Below are 22,732 nucleotides of genomic sequence, written 5' to 3' on the forward strand. Positions count from 1 at the left end.
TATAGCTTATTTTAGTTATGAGTCAAAATATACTGCCACATTCTGAAAATGAACAAGATTCTGCTAATGCATTTTACAAATCACTTTTCAAGAAACGGACTGGTGACCAGCTATGGAGGATCCCTGTTGTCACTAAATATCCTTTCATTCTGGCTGATCCTTTTTCATTGCACATAAGCTCTAACACTTTTCTTCATGTGTTCCAACGAGAGTGAAGACAATTTCTCACATCTTTCCATACTCTCCATTGCTGTGGACTGTTGACCCTATGAACATGAAATCCTCCACCTTCTTCATCTCAACCTTTACCCTTAGTTTCACTGGGGTCTTTCTCATACAGTACATACACATGAATTCTGGCTTGCTGTGGCTACCCTTTATCCCTCTTCTTTCCAGGGCATACCTCCACCTCTTGAGATATTCGCTTACCTCCTCTCAGTAGAGATCATAGTGTCACCTGCAAACATTATTCCCTCTCCTCTAAGGAGATTCCTACAAATGGACAAGAATGACTAAGACTTATTCCCTGATTTAGACCTGCCTCCAACTTGAATTTCTCTGTCACACTTACAGCACACCTCACCACTATTTCACAGTTCTCATACATGTCCTGCATATGTCCTGACATGCCTCTCTGCCACAAAAGACCTCTCACATAGTTCCAGAGTTCCTCTCTTGGCACCTTGTACGCTACTTTTCCAGATCTACAAAGAAACAGTGCAACCTACCCTGACCTCAATACTTCTCTATCAACATTCTTGAAGTAAATACTGCATCTCTTGTACTCTCACCTCTTCTACCCTTTGCTCTCTCTCATTTCCCCCATTAATCAGCTCTTCACAGTGCTCTTTTTATCTTCCCATCACTCCATCACATTTACCTCTCTGACCCTCATCTCATGACCTTGCCATGTCAGAATTCAGTGCACATGGTCAATTGAAACACATTTTTTTGCTAAGGCGTTTTTGAAATAACTGTCTTTTAACCATTGTTGTTTACATTGGAGAAAAGTGTTAAATGTAATGAAACCATTGTCTTTCGATTTTTAAATGTAGGCACATATCAATGATATACTGTATGGAGTGTTTATGGCCACTCTGGTTGAATTGAATGGAGGTGTACGTGAAGTTGAAAAAAATGAAAAATCTGAATTAGAAAATATGTTTGAATCTTTTAGACAATGACCTAGAATTCCATGTTCACTGAGGACTTCTAGGTAATTGAAATTCTTATGAAACAAATTTGATTCTGTTGGGATCCGGGGCTCGGGCTCTGGGTGCAGCTCCCTCCAAACCAGTGAGCCTGATTGAACAGGTGAACAAGTCCCCCCCCAGCTTTTGTTGTTGTACACTTCCATCGTAGTTCCTGTGATTCCTGATGCCTCTTCTTGCCAGTTCCTGAGGCTCATGTGGCACCCCCCAGGAAACAACATAGCAGCATAGCTCTCCATTCACCATCATTGTCAAATAAACCCCTTAAGATGCCCTATCTCCTGAGTGTCCTTGCATTTGGGTCAGGCTCACAAATTGTAAAGGCAAAATACATTTGACAGCAAAGCCACATTACAATGACATTTTTCCCTGAACGTCTGGTGATAGACATTTGCTTTAATTACAATACAAGTTCAAATAAGAGGGTTTTATTACCTCCCTCAAGGTTGTGTGATTAGAGACTGCTGAGACTGTGGTTTTTCAGGAAATGTATAGGGATGAACACTGTATTTTGATTAAGGCTCATAAAATACTTTTTACTTAGATACTGTTTTGATGTAATATTTTTGGTTCATACTATTTTGAAGGAAGTGTGGCATAAGAGAAATCTGGATTATCTGTGACAAAGACATATGCCGGTTAGAATTACATAGTGACTTTTCATTTTCATTAATTTTCATAGATTTATACATCTAAACTATACAGAATTTCTTTCATATGGGTATATATATATATATATATTTCTATTTCAGTTTCACAATAAATCATCAGGAAACCAATTTACAGTGACAGTATCAACATGTAAGATTTTGTGATTAATGTTATTTTTTTTAGAGTTTATTTTCACTACTGAAAAAAAAAAAAAAATCAGCCATCATACTGATGCAAATGTTGTAAGTGTTCTTTGATTGGCCATATGGAACCAGGAATTATCAGATTAGTGAGCACCACTTGAAGGAGAATGTGCTGTATGGAAACGAGGAAGCCCTTGAGGATATGCAAGCCGCCATAGGCTAACGTTTTTGAAAATAGTCCCAAACTGTTCAACCTTTGTATTTGAGAGGACCTCCAATACCTACTTGATCTTGTTTTTCAGCTCTTTAACAACCTCAATGGTGGTGATAAAGACAGGTTAGATACCTTTATCTGTATTTGCACGTTGGCCCTGTTTGCCCCAGTGTCTCTAATTCTGCCATCACCCACCTGGAAGCAGGGAAGCTCAGAACAATGAATGTAAAGATCTACACTACAGAGTCAGCATGTTTATTCAGTCAAAATATTTTATGTACATTTGCAATTGCAGACTAGTTGGTTTTCCTACTATACAGAATTTGTTGGAATGAAACCAGTGATATTGCCGTTAAATAGGTGTTCATCGCTGATCTACTTTGACATCATTAATCAGATTGCATTGCACTTCAGCCCCTTCTTGTAGCATATGTGGGAACAAAACTGGGGAGGATTTGGAGAGAAATATCTGCCCCCACTCCACCCCCATATATGTTTTTAATTGTCGTTATTTCCCTATTCCAGTTTTGTCAAGCCAAGTCAGCTCATTTGTCCATAATATTTTTGCTGCCAATTCACAAAACTCTATAAAGGGGACTCAGGTTGAGTATGTGCTTTATGTCAGTGAGGTTGTCATGGTTATTATGTTTTTTTTTACTCTTCTACTAAATGATATTTTTTTAAACTCAAAGTGGATCCCCCCTGCAGACCTTGCCACTCAGTCTTCATTATAGGTACCACAGTAATGTATTAGGAAGCAGCAATATGATTAGATGCCCTGCTTATAAATCTTATACATTAATTGTTATTGCCTTTTGGCTGATTTCCCTCATGTAGGAGAGAAAGCTGTATGAGAATCAAGGGAAATAAATCAAAGAAAAATGAGGAACAATGAGGAAGCATCTCAAAAGAAGCACCTCAAAAGAAAATATTGTGTTACTGTGGCATCATATCTGCATATAGAGTGTGCTAAAACAAGTTGGTCTTGGTTTGCAGAAACAAGATCTAAATGCGCAAGAGATACTTAGCAACAGAAAAAAAAATCTCTCAAGCTCTGATTGGTCTGCTTTTCTAATCAGACAATAACTGGCACCAATTATAGATGGTAATCTAACTCATAAAATGTAATAGATTACATTGTATCAGCAGAAAACCCACTGGCAGATATTGTTTTCAAACTGTATTGCAAAAATTATCATTCACAAAGCTATTAAACTTGAAAAACAGTTTTAATCAATGAAAATTTATAGGAATTAAAATAATCAAAAAGTAAACAAACAAAAAACACAAAAAAAAACAATAAAACTTAAATAAATAGGGCATCATAGAAAAGAGCAGGAAAGTTCAAAATGACAAGTTTCAAGTCAGCAATGAATTACAGAAGATTAGAGATAAAATGTAACATGGTAGAAACCTGGAGGATGAATCCAGCTGATGGCAAATTTTATAACATGAACATTTGCATTTATGTCCTTCTGACTGGTCTATGTCCACTATACTCACACACAAAGATAAGGAGAAAATGAATGAATCCTTCCATTCTTCATGGATCTGTCAGAACATTTAACAGAGACTGTAAAGCATCAGTATCTAAATTAATTTTACAGGTTACGTAAGATGCTAAAAAGGTGGGAAAACCAGCATCTCCGCTACAAAGAGCAGGGGACGGGAAACGTTTTTATCCTAAACTGTGACAACTGTTTTAGAACCCTTTCATGCTTCAGTGACTCTATTTCAGGCTGACATTAATCATTTGAATTCAACAGCCTGGAACTCATTATTTTGAGTAGGTAGCTTAAGGGGAATAAAGTTTCGAATCTTTGAATTCATTTACAAGTTCAAGAATGAATTATAAAATGAAAAGAACTCAATATTCTGTTATCACTCCATTGATTGATGAATCAAGCAGATAAAATTCCACATAGAAGTCATACTAAATAAATACCATTGAATAAAAATAAACTCAGAAAATGGTGGGATAACTCCTTTTCTTCATAGAAATAAAAGCTGACATTTATATCAAGATATAAAAATGGTCTTTGTCTTTATCTGTTTTGCACTTTTCTGGTAGAAAAACAAAATTTTTCCAAAATGAATTTTTTTTTTTTGTTCTTTTCTGTGTTTTCCAAAACTGTAAAAGGGGAAGTTGACTGGATGAACTGCTGCCCTGCCTGTACTGCCCAAACACTTCAGCAAACTTAAACAGAATTTTACAAAATTTTCCTTACAAAAGACCCATGCGAGAGAAGGCTATCAGCATTTCACAGTTGCCAGTGAGGGCTGAAACAGGACCCAAAAAGAAAACTGTATTTATGGATGTTTGTAGAAATGTTTTAACTATTCTGTCTCTGACCATGATCATCTGCTTGCAGTAAATTCAGTTATCAGTTACCTTTGATTGACTAAAAATGACTTTCCCATTTTAGATTTCTGTGAACATGTAGGCTGCATTTTTCCTCCTGAATTTACTGCTGGAATGTGTTTGTATTAATGCTAAGTCAATACTGTGTGCTGCCACAATTTTTCATCCAAACAAGTATAATGATCTGCAAAATGCAGACTATGTCTGTGTAATCAGCATTCTTCTCTTGGCCATACAACACAAAAAGATTTCAAAACGTAAGGGAGTTGCTTTTCATCAGCCATAACATAACAAATCAAACACCAATTACAATATATTCCAAAAATAGACCAACAAATCATTTATGCTGACCATATTACATTTTGTTTGTATGGCTTCCCAGATTTCCCCCTTTACAGGAATTCATTATATGTGCATTTGTTGGAAATACAATATATAGCTACCCAATTGGTTTTGCTGGCAGGGAGCTGCTGTGCCAGCCTCCAGGCTACAGAAACCCTGAGTCATGTTTAGAATATGAATCACAGAGCTTCATAAATCCTTATCTTCATAACCTCTTGACCAAAGGATAACATCATAAACAATCACACACAACCTGTGAAAACTGGTAAGAAGGTGAAGAGCCCGATAAATCAACTAACAGCTGGTGTTGAGGTGTTTGCTGCTGACTAAGGTAAGAAGAGGATTATTGTTTTCAATTCAGCCTCTCACACAAAAAAACAACTTTTTGAATATATGACTACACCCACACATCCTAATCCTGTCTGCTTCTGCTTTACCACATTCACTGCCCTCTGGTGCAGGTTAATTTATTTTTCCTGAGTCTGCAGGCTGTTGGAATCAACAGTGACGGAGGGAAGATGGGGAAGAGAGTGTGATCATTTCAGTAACATTGACTTAACTTGCAACACTGTCCCTCTGTAGCCTGCATCTGTTCTCTTTCCTCTCACACGACACAGCCAAGCCAGAGCCATCATTCCACTCTGATAGAGAATACACTGTTACATAAACAAGATCTTCCAAATCTGTTTTTTTTTTTTTGTTATCAGGAACAGTCATTTTTTCCCATATGAAGATACAAAAAAATACTCTTTCCTTCTTGGGCGACACTTACACTAAAAGCAAACCTGTGTACACAGTTCATTTTCCAGTAAGTGACCCCCCCCTCCCCATTCCCCAGCCTCCTTGGGTTTGAGGGATGTGTTGCCCAGATTCAGTCAGTCTATAGTGTTGTCAATAACAAATACCAAGAAAGGATAGAAGGCAACCACAAAACAAGACGTGTGGTGGGAAATATGTCAGTGCCTTTCACATGCAGTAGCAGATCCTATGAATGTGTAACATTGCACAATGCATGGATTTAGAGCAACCTTTCTCATCACAGTGTGCCAAATAACAGCCATATTCCCAGCACCACATGCTTTTTTTCGTAATCAGTTTAATTTTACAGTCATAATCACATAGAATTCCTGTCACCCATATTGGTATGTCTTTACACAACCTTCACATAACCATAATGATTGGAGCAATTGAAATTTGCAATGAAAAGCCATATTGTTTCTTTGACAAATAAAGTTCTTCATTGGACAAAACAGCTTGCACAGATCAGAAGTGTCAGTCCTGAGATTTGAACTGTAAGTTTTACATTTGTGAAGATCAAACCATATTGAACTTATTACAGTTTTATCATCAATTCGAATTCATTCATTAGGACTGTCTCACACTGGGAATCATGCAAAAATACTTGAGAACCAAATGCTCCAGCTATGGATTTTCTCTGATTCTCTGTGGTTATGCTACTTGTAATTGCTGTATTAAAATGCCAAATGCAAAATAGAATAATTGCACAAACAGCATCTGTAAGAATAAGGTGCAACAATGAAACTTGTCAGTAACCAGGATTATTGATTAACCCCCGTGGCACATATGCACAAACACACACTCAAACAAAAGTACACACTCAAAGATGTACCCACACACTCTTATATCTAACAAGTTACATGATTTAAAAAAAGAAGAGATGAAACTAGGGAGTAAAAAGATCCACTGTTTGTTCTTGTGTCCTTGTTTGCCAAAGAATACAGTCACTCTACAACTGAACAGTTGTCGCAAATCTCGAGTCCATACATTGGATGACACACACCTAATCTTGCTGACTGCTGCTGTGCTCCTGTTCATCAGGCTGGTAATAATCTCTCTCCAAAGAGGTCTTCCTTACTGTGCATATGATTCTTTATTCCATTCTTTTTTAACATGCCACTTTTGACTTCCCTCAGTTCTGGAAAACCCACTTCCCATGATCACCACCTACAACTGGACCCCTCAAACTTCACATTCAATGGATCCTGATATGGTGCATGTGCAGGGCCTTGCTTCATTAACCAAAGAGTCCATTGTCTCTGAATTTGAGTGGTAACTCAAATAATACTCTTGCAAGTGAGAGTTCAGGCCCTGCTCCTGCTTGCGAGCCTTTTTCCGACGTTTATGGTTCACAGAGTGCTGCTGCAGCTGCCTCATGGTGTTGGGGTAGTGCCTCCATGAGACATAAATAACAAGTAGGATCAATGACACGGATAAAAACAGGGCGACGCTGCCCGCTATGATTTTATGGAAAGCCATATGTTCAAATGGCAGCTCTGGAATAAAGGGTGTCGGGGGTTCAGGGGAAATGGGTGATGTGAAGCTCATGGCTTCTGTTATTTTTCTGTTAGTCCCACTAGAATGGACAGATGAAGGAGTTGTGGTATGTGTTGATAAGTCAGTCATGGCCAATTCTCTGACACCAGGGGTAGAGAGGGGAGTTGTGACATTCACAAATGGGGTTGAAGCCAAAATAACTATAGCGGTAGTTGGAAACACACTTGATACACAAATGGAGTGATTCCCAACAACGTCAACAACCCTTTCCCCCTGCACAGACTTGGGGCCACTGCAAATCATGTTGATGTCTTTGGCATCTCTGAAGGTTCGGAGCCAGCCCATGAGCGGGCAGATGCTGGGGCTGCAGTCCCAGGAGTTACCAGCCAAGCTGATGGTAGTCAGAGAAGTCCACGCAGCCACAGCTTGCACTGGCACACTACTGAGTTTGTTTGATTCAAGATTGAGTATTTGCAAGTTTGGCATACACTGGAACACAAGTGGGTCCAAGAATTGGATTTCATTCCCCGAAAGGTCCAATCTCTGTAGTTTGAGCCAGGTCCAGGGTACACCTTGATTGATGGATCGTATACGGTTCCATTGCAAATAAAGAGCCTGGAGGTTGTAAAGGCGAGGGAAAATGAAGAAATGAATCCTTGAAAATTGATTGTGCTCTAAATGAAGTTCTTTCAGCCTGAACAGGCCGAGGAATGTTGTACGGGTGAGGCTGCGCAAACGATTATAACCCAAGTCTAGAAACTCCAGGCTGCGGCACTCCAGAAATGTGCGAACAAAAATCTGTCTCAGCCCATTTGACCGGAGGTGGAGGTTTTGTAGCTTACGCAGTCCATAAAAGTGTCCTGGCTGCAAGGACTGCAGCTGGTTATATGATAAGTCCAGATTTCGCAGGTTTGGAATGGCAATGAATGTGTTATTGTGGAGATGCGTTATCTTGTTGGAGCTGAGTATCAGTTCTTTGAGCCTGCGCACACCATGGAAAGCTAAAGCATCAATAGCACTGATGGAGTTGTGGTCCAGATAAAGCCAGATCAGCTGATTGAGATGAGCAAACTGGTACGGCAACAGAATCAGGAAGTTGTTGTTACGCAAAGACAAACCTTGGCATCCTGTGGTAATGTTTGGCGGGATATCTTGGAAGATGCCGGATTCGCAATAGACAATCTTTCCTTCGCAGCGACAACTAGCAGGGCACATCCGTTCCCCACTGCTGAGCAGCAGCAAAGCTGCCTGCAGAAGAAAACATGGGAATCTCCAGTGTAACATCACAGACCCTGTTGGGGGTAGGAGTGAGGAAGTGGGGATCAAAAGGATGACAGCTTTAGAGAATGCATGCTAACACATGGAATTTCCCCTATGGGAATCAATAAAGTTCATCTTATCTTATCGTATCGTATCGTATCGTATCGTATCTTATCTTATCTTATCTAAAATACATTTCAGTAGGGCTAAATTAAGGATAACATTTCCTTCTTCAATGACTAATATATATACAGTATGTGGTGAGGAGCAGCTAGGGGTCTGATGCACCAGACAAGCAGACTTGCTTCATGAAGAATTTATAACGGTGGCAAGGTGGGTACTTTTAAGGTATGAGGATGTTCATCTGTAGAATCATGGGGAAGATAAACAGACAAAAAATACCAAACTATGCTTCGTATGGAATTTAAACTATCATGCAACCTAAATGTGTCCATGGAGCTCAACACTGTTTTATATAATGAGAGGGAAACTATACCTCCTAATTGCGTAGAGGATTAAGACTTACCCGTCGTTACAGAGATGAATAATAGGCTGCGATCAGTGGATGAAGAGCACATCAAATTGCCCACATATGAGAAGACACGCACTTCATATGGGATCAGAGTCGATCCACACACTTGAGCATCACTTTTATCTACAATTGGAGAACATTTAATGGAAGCAAGTTTCAGCGGTGGTGCAGAACCCGAATTCCGGTATGACGGTCAGATATAGGGCGCATTCGCACTTGCCACTTCTAGTCCGTTAGTCCAACCTGCTCCGTGTATGCGCCACATCCCAATTGAGCGCCAAGAGACGGATGTACAACCCCTCCGTCCTCCTCCCCATGCGGACTTTAATCTCTCTCTCTCTCTCTCTCTCTCTCTCTCTCTCTCTCTCTCTCTCGTGCTTTCTCTCCCTGTCTGCCCCCACCCTCGAGAAGTGTAGGCGTCTTTCGAGCACAAATATATCAGTTTAAATGTGTGGGGCTATAAATACCTAGCATGTTTAGTACATTGGTATACAACTGCCTTATAAATTTTATATATAATTATATATAGCCTGAACAGGTGAAGGTGTATATATAAGGTGTATATATATATTTATATATATATATATATATATATAAGGTGTATATATATTACAATCTGTGCAACAATTACAATTAGTAAGATCTGTTTAGAGCACACTGTTGAATTTGTTAAATGAGAGATACTAACAAATAGAATACATAAATGATTCAATCTAATGTTTTGACTTCTTCATCTAAGGTGTCATCCTCACCCAAATAACTGGCTTTGAAATGGTGTAGTGGCAGCTTAAATGTAATGTTGATCCACCTGCAACAACTGGAGTTTGAGAGCTACCAACAAAGGGATTTACCTGTCTCCATATTGGTGAGTAGGGCACATAAAGGGAATTTCCATGGTTGGCTCATGTTCTGCCTTGATTCATCTGGTTGGATTCAGCAGCTTTGCACAGCAACGGAAGGCTGAATAGCATAGAATGCAATTGAATGCAGGTTAACAGCAACCCCTTGTGCACACGAAGGGGAATGTCTTGCTTCAACAGCTGTTCGCTGGTGCTCTCTTGTGGCATGAGCAAAGAGGAGGATTCTGACGCGAGATCACACATTCATCAGGGAAAAAAAATATTAATGCATGTCATCATTCTCCATGTGAGACATAATAGACTAGTGTTCTTGGTCAAACAGGATATCCTTTGATGCCTGAAGATTGAATTGGATCAGTCTAGTTAGGAACTCTGCTTTTCATGAGTGCTACAGCAGGGGTTACCCTTTTGGAGGAATGAACATGATGAGCAATCCAGGTGGAGGACTCGTGGCAGATATTGAATGTCAAAGAGAGTGCTGTCTCACACGTGCCCTACAGGATCACATGTGATTCCAACAAAAGTACCTTAAATGTTGGAAAATGAGTTACTCAACCAAGAAGAGACTATTTTGCAACTTAACTGTCTGTTGTAGCATTAAAACCCTCCAGTTCAGTTCTTTGGAAGGATTTTATCTTTCTTACCAATGAACTACATGAGTGCAAACCAGTGGGAACTGGACAATGCAATCATCTTCAGAGAGGTTATAGTTGCTATCTAAAACTGCCAATAGTAGAAGGCAGAGCAAAAGTATGGAAAATGCATCATAGGTCTTTGATTTGTAGCACAATTTACCTGTTTCACCCTCATTAAAAAGTGAATACACCTTCACTATTTGGTGAATGGTCCAAAAGTTACAAAGTGGAAAAAAAATGTAGACTTTCTGTAAATTCAATTTTGTCAACTTGGTTTTTAAGAATCTTCTTCTTCTTTTGGCTTTTCCCTTCAGGGGTCACCGCAGTGAATCAACCTTCTCCATCTAACCCTATTCTCTGTATCCTCCTCTCTCACACCAACTACTTTCATGTCCTCTCACACTATATCCATAAATCTTCTCCTTGGTCCTCCTCAAAACCTAATGTCTGGCAGCTCCAATTCCAGCATCTGTCTACCAATATACTCACTATCCCTCCTCTGTACATGACCGAACCATCTCAGTCTGGCTTCTCTGACCTTCTCTCAGAAACATCTAACATGTGCAACTTATTATTTAAGCGTAGTTTTTGTAACTTATTTCACATTTAGTTTTCTGTTGCTTTCATTTCAGAGACAGGGAGTTTTTCATTATCACTCATCCAGCAACAGAGCAGACTGTACATCTGAATAACTCGTGCGTGCAATATTTCGTTACCAACTCTATAAGCAATTAATTTCTATAATCTTAAAGATGCTGTAAAAGATAGGCAACAGAGTATCTGAAAGCGACAGAAAGTAAAAGAAAACACAAAAGACGTTACGCTTTCATTAAAAATATAGCAAAAACAAAATGTAGGGGTTTAACTGAATTTTATTAAACATTTTTAATCTTCAACTCAATTCACTGCAGAAGGTGTGGGGCCTAAGCACTTATTTTCTTCTTCTTTTCTGTAATCCATGTTTTTATTTCTAAGGTGTGGGGCCTAAGCACTTATTTTCTTCTTCTTTTCTGTAATCCATGTTTTTATTTCTAAAGTACATTTCCAAAGCAAAAGTCATTGTTGGATAGCTACCGCACATTTTTTCCTGTATGTAGGATTTTTTCTAATGTGTTTTTTTATTGTTTGTTCTCCTCCTTGAGCCAAGGTACTCCAATTAAAGGTACTAGAATTAAAGTGATTACCTGAGAATCATTTTGAGACAGCCGCTCTTTACAGGCTTTTCAGAACATCCCATCATTCATTCAGATAGGGGACTCTAACTCAAACCTGTGTTAACTTTTCATTTGCAGATAAAGAACAAAGATTTGCAAAAGTTGTGAAAAAGCAGGCGAAAAACTATATATAAATATATATAACAATCAAAAAATTGTTTAGATAGATATAACTATATTAAGTCACTACTGTTTTTTAATACAGTATATTATATTTTCTAAGGTTTTATTTTTTTTCTGTTTACATTAGGACTGTACTGTGGTCACAGGTGTGGGTAGATTGACTTTTTTTATTACCAAATTACTGAAAAGAGGAAAGAGAAGAGCGCTAGAAAAGATCCTCTGCCTCTCCTACTGGAATCTCACTGTAAAGTTGATTTACCTTGGCTGAAAATAATCAATGAACCAGTCTTGTTTATGTTGTTGTCACTTGTGTCTGCCTTATTACTCCTCCTCACTCACAAGATGGGCTTCATGCCATGCCTCAGACTATAAATGCAAGATATACTTTTTTGTTCTATCCTTTTTTTTCTGGATTAGAACAGAATCCTAAAACAGTACTATCCATCCAACCACTTATCTGGGGTCAGTTAATGGGGGCAGCTCCTGTTCCATCCTTCCCCCACTTATGAACAAGACCCCGAGGTATTTGAAGATCTCCTCTTGAGGCAGGACCTCCTCCCTGAACCTGAGTGAATACTCCACCTGTTTCTGGTTGAGAACCATGGTCCTAGATTTGGCCGTGCAGATCCTCATCCAGTCTTCATCATGTTCGGCTGCAAATTGCTCCTTCAAGAGCTGCAGATTTCAGTCCGATGAACCCAACACAACCACCATCATCAGAATCAGTGACAAAGGGCTGAGTTCCTTCCACACCGGAAATGAATCTGACTTACAACCGGCAATGCAGACCATGCTGTGACACAGATTATTCACGGAATGAACAACGAGACAGCAGTATTACAGGGTCTGGTACCCTAACCCTAACCCTAACCCTAACCCTAACCCTAACCCCTCTGGAGCAGGAAGCTCCTCCCTGGGTGTTTGCCTTGGAGTGACCTTATCTGGCGTGTAAAAGCCCCCGACAACTTAGTTTCTAGGATCACTGAGACATGCAAACCCCTCCACCAAGATAAGGTGGCGGCCAAAGCAGGGGCAAACGTTAAACAATTTTTAAAAATACATATTTCCTGTACACAGAACTATGGTATTTGCAGTGCAGTCTAAATAAGTTATCATGCTATCATGAAAAATAAAGCTCTAATTGCAATATACTGTAAGTATACATATGCAAGCAGAAAACTGTCAAATAGCTGGCAATGAATCAAATATCAGTTACATCACTTAGAATTTAAATGCAAAGGAACATTATCATCATCTCTATAATGCATTCCCATCTGATTCTCACAGGGTTGAGTGTGTTTTCTTATACAAGAGGGCAGTATTTGAAAAGGTAGGTGTTTGTAGTCCTGCCTCGACCTATCCTTTTTTTGTCAGAGAAAGAAGAGGAAACTGGTTTAACCTTAAAGATTAATGCTTCTCACCAGGTTTTTCAGTCACCTTTTGCTCATTGACGCTGTGAGAATCTCCCCTGTTGTTTCAACACATTACTTCAATTCAAAGACATCAAATGATTATCAGACTCTGAAAATGTTTTCTAAAATAGAGCACAATATTAAACCAAGACAGATCAACTTTTAATGTTTCAGTCATCAGAAAGCACCAATATTACTATTCTGAGACTTTAGTCTCAACTGAAATTCTAAAGGTTTTACTTAGAAGACTTAAAGGTTTAATTGTGGGAAAATTAAAGCATATCTATCTATGCACTTTTCTGGAGGAGCTGCAGGGCACAGAACTACAGATGTTTGAGGGCTAGACCTTACTTAGGGATATTTCTATGAAAATTTAAAACATGAGTGACGAATGGTGTCAGACAGCAACCTCATCCTCATCCTCATCCCTGGTACTTTACATGTATGGCATGTCTTACGCAATAGTGTTTAAAAATAGGTTGCTACCTTAATTAAAATTAGAAATAATTTTTACAAGATTTGTATCAATTTAGCAAAAACTGAGTCAACTGATTTTTCCACTTACACTTTTTTCAAAGAAATCCCAACCTTGTGACCGTCACAAGATATCTCAGTCTTTGTGATGTGTAACGTTACAAATATGTTATCCTTATTCTAATTAGTTCAATGGAAGGCAGTGATACTGTTTTTCTTTTTTTTGCTTGTTTTTTTGAAAAATTACATTTAATTAAGGGTTCAAAGGGAACTCAAAGTCTGTAAATATTTTTTGCAGATTAGAGATAAATTATTTGACAGTTACAATTATGTATTACTTGATTGAAGCTCCAACATCTACATTTCTCTGGATATTCCACGAACCCCTAGTCATAAATCAATTGCTGCATGATCTGTAGACACTAAATATAGAAACTGCAGATTGCATTTTTCTTTGTTTCTTCCAATTTTTAGGTGATGCTCTTTTACATAAATGCACAATATTTCTAACTACTTTTTAACACTGGGTAGCGTTAACACTGGTTTACCACTGATTCCAGACTAGATTAAACTTTTGATGTGACCAAAAACTTCAAACTTTCGTAACTGACATATTTTTAATGAATGTTTGCAGTAATCTTTTCATTTTCATTACACACATAAAATACAACTCAGTTGTTTACTAAAATACCTCTTAGGCTCAGTGCAAAATCTGCTTTCAGCTGTTTGTGATTTGTCTGTTTTTGTGTCCATTGTAATTTCATGAGCCTTTTCTGATGGTGTATTGACAAAATTGTACTCAGTGCATAAAGCAATCTGCTGGCAGCACTGGAAGACATGGTCAGAAATGTCACGGCTTGCAGCTTTAATTTGTAAGTGCCATTTATACACTAATCAAAGTTACCCAGAAGACAGGACAAGAGTAAATAGGGCCCACTTCAGCGCTGCTTTAAGTTGGGCTTTCGTCAAACTATTTCACTGTTTATATATTTCTACACTGTTTCACTGGGATTCATTATGCCAAAGAAAAGCAGATCCTTCCTTTGCGTTATTATTCAAGGCTCAGTCACTCACAGACATTCATTAAAGTTCCATGGGAAGCAATTGGGTAGCTGAGTTATTTGCAAGTGAGGTAAGTGCATACGATGGTACTATACCTTTGTTTGTCATGGTAGGATCCTCTGTGCTTTTATGAGTTCAGTATTCCTTTGTGTCACAAACTGAACTTCAGTGAGCAAAATCCAAGGAGGTCATTAAGGCACCCATACAGAGCATAATAGTAAGTTCCAATAATGAAGACAGTAGTAACAAAATAGAAAGGCGCTCATCGTTATTAAGAAGACTGGGAGTGATGACACAATATCAATTCTGCAACAAATTCTGATGCAAGTATTCATTTCATTACCATTTCATACTGCCATATTGAATTGACTGTATAGGTTCCCAATCATCCACATCATGGTTAATTCTTGTCAAAATCGTCTTATTGTGGCAACTGGACTTGTTTTTTCTTTCCATGAAGATCTGAGAGGCCTCTTCAGTCCATAGAAGAAGAAGCCTCTCGATCAGAGGTGAAATGTCTTCAAGGAAAATTTGAACAGAATTTACACAGAGAGGCTGCAGTTGTAGATTAAGTAATACTGCATTAATTGGCTTATATTATGTTACAACACGCCCACACACAGGCCAGCTGTCACATCCCACTTGCACTGGTGTAAAAAAAAAACAATGGAGGAACATTAGAATCAAAAACTCCCTGAGATGTCTCCTCATGAGGCATAGAGTGGCAGACGTTTTCATATCTTGAATCGTTATAAGCACTGCTCTTCAAAGGGAAGCTCAAATGTTTCTTACCATGTTTGAGAGTCCCAGGTACCCCCTGCCCCGATTTGTCTTTGGCAGCACAGATTCTACAACTCACTGAACTAAGAATTTCATTTTAAGATAGACAAATAGAATGATTGTGTTCAGATTATTTGTCAAATTATTTGTATTATTTCCATGATTTCTTACATACTGATAATAGTGAATCACGTGTTTAAATGTTTTAAATGTCTTGTTAAACCAGTCCTCAAATATTGAAATGCCAGTCCTCAAATATTGAATGCGTTCAACTCACGTCCTGCCAATTTTTGTTTATTCATTTTATTCTTGTCATTGCTACTGTCACTCTGTTTATGTTGTTGTTTAGTTTTGGTTGTCTTTTTTTCACCCTTACTGTCTTTTTTCTCATTCAGTTGTCCATTCTTATCCTTGATGTTGTTTCTTTTGTTGTTCTCTCTGCTGTCTATTTATTTGTGGATGTTCTTTTGCGATTTTGAACATCACTACCATCTTTTATATGTACATTTAGGATGTTAGCATAAATAACAAAGTATGCAACAAGCAATATGATAAGACATCACTGTGAATGGCACTTTTTAAGTTGTCTAATCCCTCACCTCCGCTGAGGAAATTTATTCCAACAATGAGAATTAAATCATTACCCCTCTCTGTTGTACTGTACTGGACATGTACTGTTTCATACTTCTTTCAACAGTTCTTTTTGGTTATGATCTGCAGTATATGCAAAATGAGGTTAAATGCTAATGTTATGAGTACGTTTATGTCCATTACTGCTAATTATTCCATTCCATTTCCCATTAAGTGCAGGGATTAAGGAACCCATTAGAAGGGAAGACTTTGACTCAGACTAGAAATCCCATTTTGAGGCCTTTATGGTGCCCTCTGTTTATGCAAGATGCATAGAACTGTCAGACTATATTGATGATTTGTCAAAAAAGGCAGCGAGTGAGTTTAAGGGAAAATAAACAGAAGGATAAATTCAGTGCTTTAAAAAGAACATAAAAACAAATGTGCCTTTAAATTTTTTTTTTGTACCTGAAGTCGAATTACATACTGTATGCTCATGGTAAATGTAACTGTAGTTATATACTATTGTTCTTTAATAGTGTATCTTGTTTAGAATGGCAAAGCTCAAATTCCATTTGTTGAGAATTTTATTTTTGATACTGGATTGAGGCTGTGGTGACAAGATATATATGTGGCACATGATTTGATGATGCAAGTCCATCGATAAATGAATAAAGGTAGGCATTTCTTCTTCACTTGAAACAATGCCAAACACAGAGATTGGGGATGTCAAATCTTTCACTTGTGACTAAACATACTACATTGTGATACATATTTTATATAGATTAATCTATAATCTATGTAAAATATATGCCTGCATATACACAAATGCATATATATATCGTTTATGACATGGTTCCAGAGTAGGTTCACGTTTGTTGATGGTATAATTCTTGTAAAATATTAAGGAGCAGGTTGCTCACAGCCCTTGACTGGCACTGCATCCTCTCAATCGTCTGTCTGCATGGAAACAAGGTTTGTCCCATCCCTCGGCTGGAATGGATAAACAGTCTCTGTTCTGGAGGAAAATGAGCCCCTTTTTGGATGTGGACTGCGGAGAGTCACTAGTTGACCAGGAGAGGGCATCTCAGGTCCTTGAACGCAGCAGTGGAGACGGCCACCACCATCCGTCCTGTTGCTATTCAACCGTTTTTGTCTTCGCGGTTAACCGGTCTCATGCTGTCGTCGCTGCTCTTGCGCCCGAATCAGGTTACAACTTGTCGGGTTTGGCCATCAGTTTATCACGCCTCCGTTTGAACGCGTCCCCAGCTTCTTTCTTTTTATTTTTTTTCCCACTTGACCCAGACTCAACAATTGTCGTTCGTAACGTATTTCTCCTTGCAGACTCTCCAGAGGCGACCGATCCGAGTGCTTGTAAGGTGGTTTTCTGAAATATGCATCATCAGGCTGATGCTGTGCGGTAACGTTGGAAACATCAGCCCTTGGTTGATGTTCACCTTTTGGAGCAGCTCGCATCTCCGACAGGTGTACGTTTGAGCGCAAAAAGGATTTGACCGTGCCGCAAAGTGCGTGCATTTTCTTTACGGACCACTGTGCCACTATTTGAACGAGTGCGTCTAACATGTGGACCTGGGACGGATGCAACAGAGAGCGCTGAAAATGTGGAGGAGCCGATATCGCAGAAGTATGGGTATGTGTGCTTCTCTCCCAGATTCTTATTGTATTAATGCGCAAAGACTTTAGTCGTTTTAATAGCAATTCACTCCCATCCATTGGTGGAGTATTTGGCCCCTGCAGCTCATAAACGATGACTGCAGTCTAGCTTACTCCCTCAGTAACAGTTACACAGGTTCCACTTGATAGAGCTGATAATCATGCACATTCCCATGTCCCAGGAAAATGCGTTTGGCTATGATATTCTAATGCAAAGCAATTCCCATCTGTGGAGAAAGCTGACAATTGAACATATTTGACAGTTTTTATTATCTTTTTTTGTGGCGTTCTTAAATCAGTTTACTGTATGCTCTGTCACTTTTGTGTGTCTACAGGTCTGCCTGTGATTTTTAGATGGCTTGTAGTCATAGTGGCGGTGCCCACCTGGCTGCTTGCTGCTCCAAGTAGCATCCGTGAGCGGGCCTGCCCCCAAAGCTGCAGATGTGATGGGAAAATAATATACTGTGAATCAAATGCCTTTCGAGACGTGCCAAATAATGTGTCTGTGGGAACACAGGGCTTGTCCTTGCGCTACAACAGCTTGATGAACCTCCGAGCCCACCAGTTTGCAGGCCTGAGTCAGCTAGTTTGGCTCTACCTCGACCACAATTACATCAACTCTGTGGACGGACAAGCTTTTTATGGGATTCGGCGGCTGAAAGAACTGATTCTTAGCTCCAACAAGATTACACTGCTTAAAAACAACACTTTCCATGATGTTCCCAATCTACGCAACCTCGACCTTTCCTACAATAAACTTCAGGTTCTTCAGCCTAATCAGTTTGTTGGGCTGCGGAAATTACTCAGTTTACACTTGAGATCAAATTCTTTAAAAACTGTTCCGATGCGCGTTTTCCTTGAATGCCGCAATCTGGAATTTCTTGATATTGGCTACAACAGGCTACGGAGCCTCACACGTAATGTTTTTGCTGGACTTTTTAAGCTCATTGAGCTTCATTTGGAGCACAACCAGTTTTCAAAGATAAATTTTGCTCATTTCCCTCGCCTGGCTAACCTGAGGGCCCTGTATTTGCAGTGGAATCGTATCAGACTGCTGACTCAGGGCCTGCCCTGGATGTGGACTTCTTTGCAGAAGCTTGATCTGTCAGGAAATGAACTTCAGACTTTGGATCCAAATACATTTCAGTGCCTCCCTAATCTCCAGACGCTTAATCTGGACTCAAATAAACTCAACAACGTGTCGCAACAGACACTGGGGGCTTGGCTCTCCCTCACCACCATCAGTCTGGCTGGTAATCTATGGTACTGCAACCCAAACCTATGTCCCCTGGTGGACTGGCTGAAGGCTTTTAAGGGAAACAAGGAGTCCACTATGATTTGTGCCACCCCTAAGGAGGCACAAGGAGAGAAAGTGATTGATGTGGTAGAGACCTATAACATCTGCACAGCAACACTGAGCCCCATTCCCTTAACATCACTGCCCCTTACTTCAGCATTTCAGTCTGAGATGCTGCCCCCTCCCACTCAACCTGTGGCAGATAAGAAGCCAGTCTGGAACAGGACAGGCTCCCCTACTCCAACTGAGGCCTCCCCAACAATGCCTTTGCAAGTCATTGAATATGTGTCCTTCCACAAGATCATTGCTGGTAGCGTGGCCCTCATCTTATCTGTGGCTATAATTCTACTGGTTATCTTTGTCTCCTGGAAGCATTATCCAAGCAGCATCAAACAGCTTCAGCAGCGCTCTGCTGTTAAGAAGCGCCAAAAAAAGACACGGGATATGGAACGCTCATTAAACTCACCACTGCAAGAGTACTATGTGGACTACAAGCCCTCACACTCAGAGACTATGGATGTGCTGGTTAATGGAACAGGACCTTACACTTACACCATCTCAGGCTCCAGGGAATGCGAGGTATGACCATTGCCCTCCAAAAATCCATTTCCACAGCAAGACATGAGAGGTAAATTAAATACACAGCCTGTGAAGTAAATATATATATTTTTCTTTCACCCCTGATTATGTGTGCTTTGGGATACTGGGGTTAAGGTCAATGCATGGTGACTTGTTTTATAATATGTCCATTTAAAGATGATCAAGCGGCTCTTATATGTTATGCATTTTCTTCATTAAAATACAATCCACATCAGCTAAATGGGCAGTTGCAGTTTGGGTATCTCCATTTTACTCACACAAAGATTAAGTACAAAGCATACATGATACATGTACAGGTACGTTATATACAAAAAAGTAGGCTAATTCTTTTCTCTGGATATAAAAGAGACCACTGATGAATCTTTGTCTTACCAGCCAGCCTGCTTTTTATTCATAAATGGCTTGCTGTCCACAGTGATATGATAAAAATGTACTAGTTCAAGTCACTGTGCAGGTGCTCCTCTCCTATCCTGTGTGTTTGCTAAGAAAGTTGTATTGCCAAATACAATGGATTTTGTGAGTTGTGGTATTTGAATTCTTCTGTGTTGTGTATGTAAATACTCTAGACAGTATGTACATCTCCCTTTTTCGCTTTCAGTAATCATGCACTTAATACTTTACCCATTGCCTTTATTTATAAAGTTCATTCACTACCTACTATCATCCAAACTCTATTACAGCCCCTGACACAATTAAAGATTAATAAATACTTTTGTGCATTATGCTGTCATATGCTTTTCCTCTTAAACACCAGCTTGAAGTTGCCTGTACTAGTTGAAACTTTTGTCCAGAGAGTAAATGAAAATCCATTTGCTAAAGCTAAACTTCTTTATGTCTGTCTCTGAGCCACTGTATGGCACAGCGGGATTGAAACAGAGCCTTAGCAGACTCATCTATTTGCTCACAGTTAATTAGACAGTTTTTTTCTTTTTGCATGTGTCGTCTTCCTCTACCCTAATACTCCTCATTTATAATCTTTTGTCCTGTAGCTTTTTATCATGTGGCAGAATGGTTGAATTTGATTAACGGACATGTTGTGCTGGGAAAAATGGAATGAAGCTGGAATTGTAGCTGGGCCATTTGGTGAGCTCACCAGACATGTCGTAGCGGACAGGAGACATCTTTCTCCTCAATAGTATCTGTCAGCACAGCTCAGAGATGAAGTTTTATCTTGCACTGCCACACAGCTCATTTCTTTTATTTTACATGGAAGCTATATATAATTTTTGAATATGTATGTACAGCAATGTATTCTTGATTGCACTTTGGCACTGCTTACATTCTCATTATGAGTTTATTGATGTCTCTGCATAGTCTTACACACATTTTCCCCCATGTTTCCAGCAAAATCACATTGCACGGGATGGACAGGCAGCTCAATCGTCTTTTTCAGGTTATCTGTAGCAAAGAATTTCTGAAATACAGTGGGTGCTCGAGGTGAAGTGGCCAGCCAATCAATCTTGAAGCTCTCACATGACTGTGGTGTGAGGCCATTAAATGGCAGATCTAATGGGGCTACTGCTAGTTTGAATAACTAATAGCCCATCAGAGCTAAGGAGCCACAATGTCCCTCAGCTTTGTTATTCCCTGCCCTTTAAAGCTCAAGGGAGCAGCCCAGGTTGTTAAAAATGTGATGGGATTATTCTGTGTGGATTTGTGTCAAACACAGCAATGCAAAGTCGGTAAACATAAAACAGTGGGCAACTGTCTCACTCGGCGACAGTTTATGTGCATGTGCATTTAAGCTACTGCTTTCATGTCACAACGCTGCATTATTAAATTCTATCCAAACAAGTAGATAAAGAAGTATTACATGCTAAGCTGTTTAACTTACACCATGGAAAATACACTTTGCAATAATGCTTCTCAAAGGCTGAAAAACTATTCTTATGGAAAGGGTATTTAACCTTTATTGAATTTCGCACAGCGGAGGCAGCCAAGACGGATGCAGAATTGGTCCAAGCCTTGGCTGGGACAGACCAATGGTTCTACAATAGTCAAAGTCTGCTTTGAAATGATTATGTAACTTGAATAATAGGTGACAATAACTTTAAAAAAAGGGGAACTTAAAAAAAGTGATTTGATGTAATTTCAACAAAGAGCTTTTGCATGTTAAGATTTTTGTTTTCTATACTGAGAGTCACATCTGTCCCCATTATAATAAGGAATAGTGAAATTTATTCATGAGTCTTAAACTGGAGGAAAACTGAACAAGCATCATATACCACCTTTGAATATGCTAATTTAATAATTTGGAATGTTATTTTACCTGTCTGGTACTCTAAATGATATTTTCATGATTTATTGCACATTTCTTGCAGATTTGTTTTTAGTTGATTTACTCTTGTTTTTATTTCCCACTAGTTTTCAGCAAAGATATTTTGCCACACATTTTTTCCATGTCTATGGCCCAGACAGCAAATGTATGTGTCAGATATATATAAATATAAGTCCAACATACATAAAATGATGTGAACTGGAATTTTCATGCAGGAGGAACATAGGAAGAATATCACAGTTAAATAATGTATAGTATATGATGAACATTGCCCATTCTTTCTATACCACTAATTATTTCATCCCTGGCTTGTTATCTAAAGTACAATACTGATTTATTGTGAAAGTGAAGTTGTTGTCTTATGATAAAGATCTTCTGCATCTGAGCTCTCTCCCCGTGTGCAGTCTCCAGAGAGATCCCTTAACATCACATTAATATTATGCTTTGCAAGTGCACTAATTAGCGCCTTAAACAGGGGGATACTATTTCATAAATTCATTTCCAAATTAATATTTATTTTGAGAAGGATCACTCAGAGGCACATTGATTACAATCACACAAATATATTATAGCTTGCTGAAAGCAAGACAACAGAATGTTTCATGTCACTGGTCTCAGAACAGCTGAACATTCATATCCTCTGTTGCTAAATGTTGATGATAACTTTAGGGATGTCTGCCATCTCTCGAATGCAATTGGAACAAATGGATTTGCCTAAGAAATTGCATTTGAAAGCTTAGCAG

The 22,732-nt window shown here is 39.0% G+C and overlaps 2 protein-coding genes across 3 annotated transcripts in view; one reads left to right on the forward strand and one right to left on the reverse strand.

Moving 5' to 3' along the window:
• Positions 1-3,261: 3,261 nt before the first annotated feature.
• Positions 3,262-9,295, reverse strand: LOC147218702 (leucine-rich repeat transmembrane neuronal protein 4-like). Its single transcript, XM_086174222.1, has 2 exons — positions 9,005-9,295; positions 3,262-8,510 (listed from the first exon to the last, which is right to left on the reverse strand). The coding sequence occupies exons 1-2, from the start codon at positions 9,054-9,056 to the stop codon at positions 6,904-6,906; spliced, it is 1,659 nt and encodes a 552-aa protein (XP_086030348.1). The 5' UTR covers positions 9,057-9,295; the 3' UTR covers positions 3,262-6,903.
• Positions 9,296-17,314: 8,019 nt separating this feature from the next.
• LOC147218703 (leucine-rich repeat transmembrane neuronal protein 4) overlaps positions 17,315-22,732 on the forward strand; it is a 68,735-nt gene continuing 63,317 nt past the window's right edge. The window contains exons 1-2 of one of the 2 annotated variants that reach the window (XM_086173562.1): positions 17,315-17,791; positions 18,150-19,690. In XM_086173562.1, coding sequence (XP_086029688.1) covers positions 17,740-17,791; positions 18,150-19,690 — 1,593 coding nt within the window. In that variant the 5' untranslated portion in view covers positions 17,315-17,739. Of the gene's footprint in view, positions 17,792-18,149; positions 19,740-22,732 lie in introns of both variants that reach the window. The other variant, XM_086173563.1, reaches the window with a different exon arrangement.

This window comes from Fistularia commersonii, chromosome 26, assembly GCF_037954325.1.
Source record: "Fistularia commersonii isolate RoL2024-O1a breed Wild chromosome 26, RoL_Fcom_v1.0, whole genome shotgun sequence".
NCBI classification, from domain to species: domain Eukaryota; kingdom Metazoa; phylum Chordata; class Actinopteri; order Syngnathiformes; family Fistulariidae; genus Fistularia; species Fistularia commersonii.

What these genes read in the sequence shown, in the direction of transcription:
- LOC147218702 (XM_086174222.1), bottom strand. Translation starts at nt 9,056, where the DNA reads ATGTGCTCTTCATCCACTGATCGCAGCCTATTATTCATCTCTGTAACG. An exon ending in ATTCATCTCTGTAACGACGG is followed by an intron (nt 8,511 to 9,004) that starts GTAAGTCTTAAT and finishes TACCCCCAACAG; the next exon opens with GGTCTGTGATGTTACACTGG.